This window comes from Notothenia rossii, assembly GCF_949606895.1.
Source record: "Notothenia rossii genome assembly, chromosome: 9".
Taxonomy (NCBI): domain Eukaryota; kingdom Metazoa; phylum Chordata; class Actinopteri; order Perciformes; family Nototheniidae; genus Notothenia; species Notothenia rossii.
Window position 1 is genome coordinate 66771127 of NC_136907.1, and position 13412 is coordinate 66784538.

At 38.7% G+C, this 13412-nt stretch overlaps 1 protein-coding gene across 1 annotated transcript in view; it reads left to right on the top strand.

Moving 5' to 3' along the window:
* The first annotated feature begins 5868 nt into the window (after positions 1–5868).
* agap3 (ArfGAP with GTPase domain, ankyrin repeat and PH domain 3) overlaps positions 5869–13412 on the top strand; it is a 119844-nt gene continuing 112300 nt past the window's right edge. The window contains exon 1 of the mRNA XM_079652130.1: positions 5869–6949. Within this exon, the coding sequence (XP_079508256.1) occupies positions 6580–6949 (370 nt within the window). The 5' untranslated portion in view covers positions 5869–6579. The remainder of the gene's footprint in view (positions 6950–13412) is intronic.

The window sequence follows — 13412 nt, forward strand, 5'->3', positions numbered from 1 at the left end:
GGTGGCTATTGGCATGTCTTGCATCGAGCCCCTGAGTTGATTTGATTTTACCTGATATGATTATTGCAGACCACAATTAATGGACTGCTGTAATTCATCCTAATTTGCATCGCAACCTTTGACAGCAACCTTTTTAGAAATACAAATACAAATATGATTGCTACCAAGTGGATAAAAAACGAAAAGCCCCACTCCCCAAATGTGTCGTGACATAAGTTGAATGATAAAAATGATGCCTTTACCTCCAGTACAACAGCAAAGGTATAGGGCTAATAACCTTTTCATGTATGATATGTAATTATTCATTTTTTCCTAGACCTTAGGAAAGACCTTTATTGTTTGTTTTTACTGCTTTTTATTAAATTCTACCATGTTGTGTACTGTTTTATATTGTTCCATGCTCACTGCTTGTAGCACTTCGGGATTTGAACTCAAATATGAAGTGCGTTATAAATGAAACCCATTATTATTATTATTATTATTATTATTATTATTATTATTATTAGTTTTTTTTTTATTATTTGCCATTTAGATAAACTGACCCTTAAATCTTTGTAATGTTTTATTATACAAACGTCCAGTAGAAGTCACTGTTGTGCAATCAATTATTTCACCCAACACATCAAATGGAAACAAATGGGTGTTACACTTTTCTTTATCTTCTTATTACCCCTCACACCACCATATATCACTTCAGTACTAAATGTTTTACCTACAGTAAACTCTTGTAAAGTACATGAAGTCATTGTACAAGAGGTCACTGTAACCCTTAGAAAGGCCTGTGTTGTAACCATACAGTAGACTGGGTTGTAACCTTGAGCTGCACTGCACTATTGTAAATAGGAAGCAGTTCTTTAACCGGGGGGTCAGGGTTTAAAATCCCAAACAGAGCTTGTTTAATGAATGTGGGAATCAAAAATGCCAAAATAACCATAAGGTATTATTACCCCATACAGTATAAGCACATATATTGATAAACTACATGGTATATGTGCAAGTGCTAGTGTGTCTATTTGTTGCCAAAAAGTCATTCCCGGACATGGAATTGTATGGTATGTTATCCTATTTAGTGACGTATGTCTGTCAGTTATAGACCTCAGCAATGTCTGACTCTCCTTGGGACCTATTTAAAAAATTTTAACACTGTAACACAACTACAGAAATCCGACAGTAATGCATCATTTTCTGAAACAAGCATATTAAAATTAAATTAAATATCTATATAAGCATTTTTCACAAACAAAGTTTTAGTTGTTAAAGGTGCAGGGTCTCCAGGAACCCCAAACAGCAACATTGGGGTTACCTTCTTGTATGTCCCCACATTTTCTCCCAACTCAGTGTTAATTTCTAGAATTGTACGAACTAAAACGAGATACTATCAGTAGACAAACATGCATTGCAATCTGTGTTGAGTATCATTTCCCAAGGTCATTTAGAGTTTTTTAATTTGGGTGGTAAAAAAGAATGCCTTAACCATTTGAAAATATAAGTAACTTGAAAAATAATAGGATAAATAATTGAAAAGGTTATATATATATATATTGCAAGAATAGAAATTGAATTTGTAGTGAGCAATAGAAAAGAGAGAGGAGCTGAAACAGCCAGCGGCGTTACTGGCCTGATCCAGACGCAGCTATCTGAAATCTCTGCGAGGCCTGGGCTTATGAAGGCCAGTGGCTCTCTGTGCCGCTCTGGTTACATCTTATATACTGTCTCTGGTTGCATCCTTTGATGGTAGTTTAAACTAATGTGTCTGGATTGCGGGCTAGAGTGCTCAAACGCTAAAGAGAATCAATCGGGACTCATTCCTTCCTACTGCAGTTAGTGCAGTTTAACATGATGCTGTCTCTAATGTGACTCAATCAGTATGCCCTCAGACATAATTGAAACAATGTTTGGTTTACCTTCATTAAGAAACCCTTTTTACTTTCATACATTCCTGTCTGGCATGATGTTTGTAATTTATGAAATAATAGTATTTCTGTGTTATGCGTTACGAGACATGTTAACGGAGTGTTCACCTTGAATGTCCTTTGAAAACAGACCACTTCACTATGTGTTTGTATGTGAATGTAAGAGAATTGCCTTCTGTTCAACTGATGCTCAAAAAATAACTTCAGCTATATCTAATGAGTATACAACTCAAAAGTAAATGGGGTGTCAATAACATCAGCTTTAGATTATTTCACCATTAACATTACTTTGTATGTAGTTATTGAGATGCCAAATGAGTGACAGGACGTGCCCTATACAAATAATTGCCTGTAAGTAAAAGTTAATGGCCATGGTTTTACCTTTTGGCCTGTTTATCCTTTATTTAAACTGAAAGTATTGTGGGGGTCAAGATTTACCCTGCAAGAAAGAAGAAACAAACTAAATACATTTTAAAATTTCAAATGGTATGGGAGATGTTGAGTTGAAACCCAGACAGGAGACTCAACTCATGAGTAATTATAAGAAAAAAGAAACAGTGTGTCATTGTTTGAATTATGTCTGACTACTGTGGGTGTCAATGACGTACAAGAGTAAAAATTAGGGGTAAGGGGGCACAATTGATATAATTATTATACATTTAATAATTATATAGTGCTTTTGTATATGATTTCACTGCCTTATTTGTCCTAACTAAGCACAGACACCTTCATAATAAATAAATAAGATGATCAAATTCAAGTTGAAATATAACTCCTTCCTGCTGTCCTCAAGCAGCATCATAACCACAAGAGTCCATTGCTCAGCTGCCTCTGTGCATTTTAAGTTGTGGCTTTTCATCTGATCAATACAAATGGTATTTCACTTCATTCAATTTGCATGCTACATATTGCCAGAATATGTTTTTCTCGAGTCTTCCACGGTTGATGGACACTTTCAAAATGATGAGACCTGCTCCAAATTATCTACAGTAAAGCCTTGCAATCTGGGTCTGTTTAATAATGACACATGTTTTAAAGACTAACCTAATGCCGCAATGATTTATCAAGATAAAGAGAAAAATCAGCCAGAAGATTCAGGCTTAATGCTCTGCAAGTTGAGAATCAATAATTCAGACAGGTTTAATACATGTTGGCTCTCTCTCTCTCATTATTTTCTCTCTGTGCCTCAGTGAAACTGCTCTGGTATTCATGGAGCCTCCCAGTGTCCGGGGGCAGTTCTCAGAGGCTCCGCAGATCATTTGGATCAAGACCCCAAATGAGGCAAATGGGAGATACTATGCTCGAAAAGGTTAGGTCATTATGCAGTGCTGTGAAACAGACTTAAACTGACATTTAACTTATTTCATATAATGACATTTATTCAAACAAAAAAAGAAAGATAAGATGAAGTGTTAATTGTAATTAATCACAAAGTTTTTACTCTCGTTTTCATTTTGTAAGTGTTTGATGTAGATTTGTGCTTTCACTTGTAAATGACTCTGGACATAATGTATTTAAATAATGTCTGAAAAAACAATTAAAATGACATTTATTCGCCTTCAATAACATTTTGGCCATCATCAAATCATGTCTGATTTATACACTGCTGTGAGAAATGACTTATTACATAAAACTGAGTTTAGTTTAGTGTATTTGATATGGACATCACAGTAGCATTAGAATTGTACCTTACATGTATTGACAAGAAGCAGATGTGCTAGTGTTTTGTGATTGTAGTGAAACTCTAATAGAATAGAATATAACTGTTCACTGGAGGATTTTTAGAAAAGAAGTTCAAGTACAAAACACATACAAAAAAGTAAGATCAATAAATACATCCGCAGAGATATATTCATAAAATACAGACATGTCTGCAGTATTAGGTGTGAAAACAATGTTGTTTACCTTAGTGTACATATGGCTTGTTTTACACTTGCTGATATAACAACACATTGGTCAGCCACTTGCCAAAAAAGTGGAGCCCTGCAGGCGACTCTTGTGTCACTTAGCTAGTTATGTAATACAAAATGGCTGTGCCAACATCATCATGTGCCAATACATCCTAAATGAGCCAGATCATTAACTACATCATTCATGATAAGTGCAGAGAGCAGGAAACTCTGAGTAAGGCCTACAAGTTGCACATGATCAGTTACGTGAAGTTGTTTGAGATCCAACCATTTCTTCTTCTGCTTCCTGCTGCTATATATTTATCAGAAGAGCTCACCAACAGGCAGGTAATTATTATGCAAATTGATAATAAACAAAACATTGCTGTGAAATGAACTGGAGAGTGACAAAATCTCTACAGCCAGATTAAACAATCATCTCTGCTTATAAATGTTGTTTACACTAAAATGGAGTGCAACATGATGAGCATGGTAATGGGTTTGGAAGGGGAAGTTCCTAATTTGGACAACAGGTGGTGGCAGAAGGCTGAAGATAACGCTCACAACGTGAAGTGTTTTGCAGAAGTGGCTTATTGTTACATAAAGATAGGTAAATATGTCTCTTCAGATTTAGACAATGTTTTAAAAAGTCACGCCGAGAGCATTAAAAAGCTGGCAAACAGCTACGTAACAGTCGCTCCGCAGGATTTGAGTAAATCTCCCTTGCACCTGGGGAAGCACAAAATAAAGACACAGAAATAAAGGCACGACATCTGCCATTACCTCATGACGTTAACGATGATAATCCTCAAAACAGCAGGTGCTTCATGCTACTGAATATGTAATTTCTCAGAAGTGACCCTGCTGCTGTATTGAGGAATAAAAAGTGATGTGTCATATTGCAGCTGTTCGGAGATGTGCATCATCATCCATGGTGTCACAACGGGTTTGGTAACATAACAGAGCAGATCATTAAATAAATATACAAAAGAAAAACAGACTTTCACAAGCATTACATTCAGTTTATACATAGCAGCCATTTGAAAGTAGGAAACTATTGCCTATTATTGCTTAATATAACAGCTTTTAAAAACTCAAAAGAAAATGCTAAAATTAGTGTCTTCTGAATCATCTTTGAGTAAGTCCCATGAAAACCAGTTAGATTGAAGCAGTTTTTCGAACTGTAATACTGGGAGGAAAAAGAATAACAAAGTATTATTGCCCTTTGTGATATAGGCATGGGAGAAAATAGCCTCACTGCTCACGCTGCCTGTGAGTTCAGGAGCCATAATACTCTTTCCCCCCAATGATTATATTTAAATTTCTGTTTTTATATATAACTTTATCATCTTTGCACAGTTTTCTTTCCTGCAACAAAGAATGCGAGACACTTTACCTAAGAGTATATTAGAGACACATGATAGAATACATTAATGTCTTTTGTCCCTTTGTTTGATCAGACATTATCTGCAACACCACATGCTGCAACAGGACAGCTCTGACTGACTGTCACAGTCATCTGGCCTTGAACAGCTGTTGTAGTGATGTGCATTCAAACCAGCAGGTGGCTCTGTATCTTCTTCTTTTTTTTAAGTAAAGGAAGATTCATTAAGAACCATATCACACCACTTTAATAAGAGTCATTACTGCAAGAAATGTTAAACATGCAGGGATTTTTTTATGCAGGAGGCTGTGGTGGAAAAGGTTTGGCCTAACATGACACCAGTGTGCAATACAGAATAAGACTCTATATGCATGCCTTCTTGTGGTTTGCCCAATGTAATTTTACCTATCCTGACCATGATTTCTTAATTGAATACAATTCTACATATGTGAGTCAAAAATATAAACAGTGTTTTGCCATTGTTGTGTCATCTGTTGAATCTGACATCCATTAGTTTTTAAATATTAAGTAGAACATAAACATATACTATTTTAGAGTTATAAGGGGATACACATGTGTCATAATTGATATTATTGCAAATAAATTCCGAAACAAATAGCATATTGTGAGTGTCTGCGCGTCCACGTGCGCGTGCACGTACGAGTGAAAGTGTGGGCCTACAGATGAAATACAAGCTTTTTGTTTTAATCGAGACAATAACAGCTACAAGCAACGGATGATATTCCCAAAATTATTTCATATACATGTATATCTTGCAGTAGTCATTTTTGTGTGGTTGCATAACTGTCAGGTAGGTTATTATAATGATGTGCACGTTGCGATTTTCTCCCCCTCCACCAAATCCAATCACACCCTCCCCCATCTCAAGTACAATTACGTGTTGGGTGACGTTTCAGCATGCGGAGGAGGGCGCTGGGCAGGGACCACTTGGACCAAGGAAGACTAAACGCTATTTCATTTCAGCGCAGAAACAACGCATTGAAGGCAGTGGACCAGGGCGCCGTGCTGAAGCCAAGCCCATTGTCTCCTTCAAACAGAGCAACTAAGGAAAACGGCTTTCACCAACACAGCGGTGCAGCCCACAGAGGAGTGTCCAAGTGGTAGGCATTGCGGGTTTGTAAGCCACATAACAAAAAGGGCCGTGGACAGATCTGGCCAAAAAACGGAAAATGAATCACAGTCAAGTTGTAATAATATGAGCAAGAGCCTCGTTTTGTTGCAATTGGTGAACAACTATTGATGCTTCTGCGCCGATCGTTTTCAACACCATCATTTCGCGCGGACTTCTTTTGTTCGCATCGCTCGAATCCCAAATTCTAGTCTTCATATTTGTGTTAAGAAAGAGAAGAGTTAGTCGCTCCTAAAAAACAAGATGAATTTCCAGTCGAGCGTCCCAGGGTCCGGTCTCTCGCAGCAGTCCCAGCCAGCCATGCCCACTCCAGGCACGGTCCCGGCGCCAGTCCCCGTCCCGGTGCCCCAGTCCATCCCGTCCCAGTTCGGATCCGGATCGTCTGCAAGCTCAGGGGCTGGACAGTTCGGGTCGGGGACTGTTTCTGGCCAGGGTTCCCAAGCCGGCTCAGCGGGCTCGCAGTTTGTTTTGTCCAACTCAGCGGCCATCAGGGCAGAGATCCATCGGTTCGAGTCTGTCCACCCGAACATTTACGCGATCTACGACCTGATCGAGCGCATCGATGACCTGGCCCTGCAGAACCAGATCCGAGAGCATGTAATCTCCATTGAAGGTGAGTAGGGGGGGGGGGGGGGGTCATACTAGGTTTTTCGCTGTCGTTTGGTGTTTCTCATTCAGTGAGTGCTGTGGGGGGCTTTGTGTTTTAGTGTCTGTTTTGAGGGGGGGGGGGCGGGGGGGGGTCTCGTTTCCCTTCCTTTTATGTACACATTGTCATGGGCGCAAAGCACAGTGTCAACAATCACACTTTGAGGCTGTGGCGGTTGGGGGCGTAGCCGATTTCATAGTCCTGCTCAATAAGGGAATTGCCTCCATACACTGCAGTGTTAACAATAGGATGTTCAATTGCTTTCACAAGAGGCAGTCTGTGCGATTGTGTGACTGTTACTGCTGTTCAATGGCATGTGCCAAAGGAAAAGCTTCAAATGCACTACAGTCTGACCCTATTTTTTTTATTTGAACCCATGTCAGTGGAGAAGAGGCAGAAAATGCTAAGTCACATGTTGCATCAAACTAATTATTGCTCTGAACAATGCTGAGGCACACACAGTATTGTTACACAGGGTGCAGGAGAGAATAAATGATGTGCTAGTAGAGATGATGGACATCTTTGAGTGTGTTGGAAAGCCATCACCGGGTATATTTTTCACAAACTGGAGACCAAGTCCAAATGTTATTATCTGACCCGGAAAGGATGACAGTGAGTGTAAACCAGCTACCGCAGCTTGTCAAATACAAGTGATGATGATGCACTGTCAAGATGTGAACAGCTTCAATTATGGTGGTGGTTTCTCATGTGTTTCTCCCTGCTACTTACCCGCCCATGTATCCAATCGATGGCTGTGTGACACAGCAGTCAGTGGACTGTCCATCAAAGGGAGCTGTCAGGGGTCTTGGGGAGTATTACAGCAACGGTCTGAATGTACATGTTTGCACCACTTGCTCTAATACTGTCTTTGGTAGCATTATCTTGATCCAAACACACACACAAATGGGGAAAAAAATTACAATAATGGCAGTTTATCTTAAAAGCAGTAACCGTTATAATTCAGCAGCATGTTTAGTTGTCAATTATGCTTCAAAAATTAAGTTTCAATAACATTAGCTTTTTGACAAAGATTATGAGTTTTCAGTGAGAGGGATATTGTAATGGAATCGCTTCAATGGTTAAGTATTTTAGTTGTGATGAGTACAATTTAAGCATTTCATTAATTCAGGGTGATGCAGTTAGAGCATGCCAATGGCCAAGATTAATCAGACGTGTGGTTCGATGCTTTCAAAAAAGACAGCGCAACTTTATGAAAGATATGGACATGTTGTCATTATTGACAAAACAATTCAAAATAACTATCAATAGACAGAAGATCTCATCATTATTATAAGAAATCTGATGCGTAGTCAACACTGAACATGCTTTAGGATGTTCCATGTTTCTTGCAAATGGCACAGCAGACAGGGATATATATATATATATATTTGTTATCCTTGATTAGCTGTTGTTAATTCCTCGATAATATTTCTGAGTTCTGAAAATTCCTTCAACACGTTAACTCATCATAATAATGACCACACAATAAAACTTGAAGCAGAGGGTTGAGCAGTCTTCATAAGTTTAAAATGGATCCAAATAAAAGATGAAAGTCACCCTTGTGTGAAAACAAGCAACAACTGGTGGGCCCTGTGGTGTCTCAGCTGGACCTTTTGAGGAACGGATGATTCCCCTCTTTTATGATGCCTTTGGGATTGTTGCATAATTTGCTCAATAAAGGCATGTCTTTATTCTGTATCTTGATAAGACCACACTGGAGCCTTTTGTGAGTTAACTCTTAAATGTACCTTTTTAAAAACAGAAAGGTCGTTGTTTGCCTTTTAAAAAATCTGTAAAATATGAGCAAACATTTGAACTCAAGGCGGACTCCTCCCTCAGCAACCAATGTTGATGTCATAGACAAATAAAAGTAGTTTTAGGAGGGATTTTGTGGTGTTACACTTTACTATTAAGGCCACTGTATCTTTGTATTGTTCTCAAAACACAACATATACTGCATTAATGTGGCCTCTGATGGTTAGAAAATAAAATCTTACTTTAAGTTTCTCCCTGACTGGACATTAGCCCAAATAAAAACTAGCAAGCCCCTGCTTTCTAAAGTGCTTCATGCTAAACCTGATTCTTATTGTTGATGTTTGAAATACGAAACCTCTCAGTAGGATATCACATCATCTGTATTTGTAAAGGTATCCTGGGGAATAGATACAATACTGGGATAGTTGTGGCACTGTGTCCACACCTGCAGGCTTATACAAAATATTACAACTGGTAAATGTTTAACCCAAAGCAAAAATCCACTGCTAAACAACAAAACAGCAGAAATGCAAAGTATTCGCCCTGTAATCGTTTATTCATGGTTCAGTGCAAGACATTGTTAGCCTGCATGGTGTAAACTTTGACGTTATGTGTATGAAGAAAGGCAGTGAATTGATATTTCTAAGCATACACTGCAATGTCAGAAAGCATAACAGATTTGGATGTCCTCTCGGGGAAAAATAAGCTATTGCTTTAGCTTTGATGTACATTCTGGTACGTTTTCATGCTGTTAAATTAGATGCAGTTGCCTTAATTACGGTAACTTCAAGAGGCTTTGAAGAGCTGCAACAGGAGACATTGGCCGTCTTGTCTTCACCTGCTCAGAGGAACTGCAGAGCTGTTCCTCTTCAATCTTGCATCCTTGCAGAGTCTGTTGCTAAGGAACCAGTGGCTCATGAATTTAGCTGGAAATGTTGAAGAAAGAATGAATATAAATTACAGTCCTTACAAAATGTATTCCTATTATTACTAAGGTTTCCCTTCTTGTTTTGTGGATTAATAATCCCTTAACATAATGATGACAAGAAATGTGTTTTCTTGTATATTGTTATTTTGCAGTGCTGCTTGGTTTCTGTACTAATTCATATGATCATTTCCAAATATTATTTTTTCTATTCCCTTCATATTATTAGACTAATATTTGTGAATACTGGACAGAAGATAAAGCTAATCGAAATTATACAAGTGTGTAATTGATGATAAACTGCAAGAGTGACCAGGACAGGAAATGTGCAAGCAAAATGGCATTGCCCAGAATATAGAGTAGAGCTAAGTGGTTGGCAAGTGGATTCACTTAAAGTCTTGAAGATGTTTCAGTACTAATCCAAGAGGCTTGGGTAAACATGGCTGTGTAATCTGTTTGGGGCTCCAGGGCAAAAACGTACTTTTGGGCCTATTTTCTCCAATTTTCCAAAAGGTACCGTGCACACGCAAACACACATGCAAACACACACACACACACACACACACACACACACACACACACACACACACACACACACACACACACACACACACACACACACACACACACACACACACACACACACACACACACACACACACACACACACACACACACACACACACACACACACACACACGGCAGCTTGCGTACATTATTTGCACAGAGCCCTGGAAGCCAATCAGTCCTCCTATCCAGGAATACCACTTGGCTGAGTGTTTTTCAGTCTGTGTTTTACAAATTTGCAGGTTTTAAAATTGACAACATTCACCTGAAAATGTGCCGCTCAGACTTTTGTTTTTTTTCGCTTGGTTTGAAATCACAATACCATTCACAATGTGATTTGTGACCCGAAGGAATGCAGACCTTTATTGACATATGCTCCCCAGGAATAGATGCTAGGGTTGCTCGAGTGGCAATCCTTTATCAATCAGGCTAAACTAAGAAATGCAATTTTGTGGACAGCGATTTGGCCTAATCCATCAAATGTTTTCAACGGTTGTGCCAGTTAAACTACATCTTTAGTCAGGGATTAAGTCTAGTACTGCTTCATCCATGAGCAACCGGTTTATAGGAACTCTTTGTAACTGTGCCTTTTAATGGAACATAAAGAGCTTCTATAATTAAAAGCCAAATCTGTCACTTTTCTTGATATTGCTCTGTTAATCATCACAGCAATTACCCTGGCCAGTGTTCTTGCCAGTGGCCATCATCAAGCCTCACTGGGAAGTGACATTGATGCTGCGGCAAAAGTTTGTTGAAGGCCAAAGAATGACGTAAATAGCAATAAGAAAAGTTGTTAATGTACTGTTGCACAACATGTATTGTGTAAGACTTGCCACAACTTGTTTTCTTTTTATAAAGCTTCCTTTTAACAGTACTGTTAATATACCAGTCATCTGACTGTTGCAAGAGCCTGGATCAGAGACTTGATTAGGGAGTTAAAATACACGAAGGGTTGTAAATAAAATTCAGATCACTGAGATAAGAAGACAGCTGCAGAGACGCTATCTGTCTGTATTATGATTCCAGTTATATTTTTAGCTATTTGTCTCAATGTGGAGGAGTGTTCCATTAACAAGATGTCCTGGGAATACTTTTCTTTAGGTATACTTATCAAACATGCATAATGTTCTTTAGATTTTTAAAGATGTTCTGCAGCTAATTGAATAGAAATATCGATATGCATCCACGCCACGCATATGAAGTAAATAAGCACATGCAGTAAATTCTTTACACTTTTTAGCCTCAAAGTGGCATAATTTCCATTTGCCAAGTGTTCATTCTGTACATTGATGTAATGGTATATTGCATTTTGAGCAATAACTGTGTTTTGGAAAACTTAAGCTCCTGCTGACATCCTGTTTCCAGCTGACAGTCCAATGTCAGAGCAAGGGCAGTCACCTAAATCCACTGCTACTCAAGAGGGGTGCTTGGGATTTCAAGAAAGGACTAATACGGCTGCACAATGGGACATTGTGTGATCAGATAGCAATAGGGACGACACAGAGCGATACAAAAAACACACAGACTGAAGCCTCACAGCACTCTGTCGGCATTGTGTGGTACCTCAGCAGCTCCTGGTACACACTGCATCTCTCTTGTAGTCGATTGCCAAGGAGAGTGAAGTAGAGTGCTCATCTAATAGAAAGCACGGAATGATGATAATGCATCTTCCCAATGCTGCTAAAGCCAGATTGATTTCCTCATGGCCAGTGAGAAATAAAACACTGAATTATCTTAATCAACACTGTTTTCATTGACCACAAGCTGTCATGATGCAGCAGAAGTTAAGTAATACAGCGTTGGTATTTTAATTCAATAATCATGATGGGAAACAAAGTCCTGATAAATAAACATTCATTATATGTAATACATGCTGCTTTATATATGCAGGTTTATAGAGGTTTTTCAATGAGTTGTGACTGTTTAAAGGTTGGGATGTACGTGCATAGTTGTGTGGTTTGAATATGATTTGAGGAACTTGGCTTACAGTTGTCACTGTGGGCCATCTGTGTCAGGGAAGATGCCGCTGCTACTTCTGGCAAGTAAAGTCCCAACAATGTGCTCATTATTTTTCTAAACCATATCTGTGAAAATGGATTAGAAACTGTTATAGAGTTAGAAATGTAAGTCAATACCAACAGCTGTGTTGCTCACAGGGTATGCCGATGTAAATTGCTGTTAATGTGGAATGCTGGTGTTTACAGAGTAGCTCTGTAAGTATTTACTAGTTGTAGATCTTGTGCCTAAATAAATCCTCATCTAAATACATCTGTGAAGCATGGAATAGGCCCAACTATGGCCTGTTCTTTCGTTTTTCTGGGTACTGAGCCACATTGAAAGCATAGGTTAAACACTGAGATCTGTATCTTCAGAAATGTTTAGACACTTATTATTTTTCCCTTATTCTGAGGCCTTTAACACATACAATTTCTAGCATATTAAGTTCAAATACCAACCCTTTTATGCCACCTCCACAAGACAGAGATATTGCAAATATCTTCAAACCACCATATCGTGTTTGTCATCAAGTAAACTAGACTTGCTTTAAAAAAAACATTACATCCAAAAAATTCAACTTGTGGAACTACACCATGCAATTAACAAAGTGCAGTCATTTTGCTGTACGGTTGCCAATAGAAGGATTCAGTAAGTGCCCCCTTGTCATAGCAGTTACATGTGGATAAAGAAACTGGTACCTAAAGAGAGTCAAGTTGAATGGAGCCGATCTGTATCATGCCATAGAAACAGGGCATTGGTGAGATTAAGATGAGAAGATTGATACTACTCTCACTTATTTCCTTTTATAGAAAGAAGATTAGTTTGGCTTGGAAGCAAAGACCGGAAGCAGGATGAAACTCCTAGCCTGGCTCTTTTCAAAGTTCCAAAACGACTTTAAAGCTTACTATTGACTCATTTCTCAAAGGTCTTCCAACACTAAGCTCTTATTGGGCCTCTTTGATGTGATGAAACACAGATTACTCCAAACACCTGAAATGTGCAACCAGCGCCAATGTCAACTCACCAAAGCGGGCCTTGATAAAAGCTTACTTTTCAGATTTCCCGTTCACTTTAAGATAATGTAAGATCCTCGCTCTGTAACATCTGTAACAACTGAAGCACCTCTGTGTGAAGCATGGAGAGTCTCAGGTTTCAGCCATGTGTTGAAAAAACACTTCACATCAC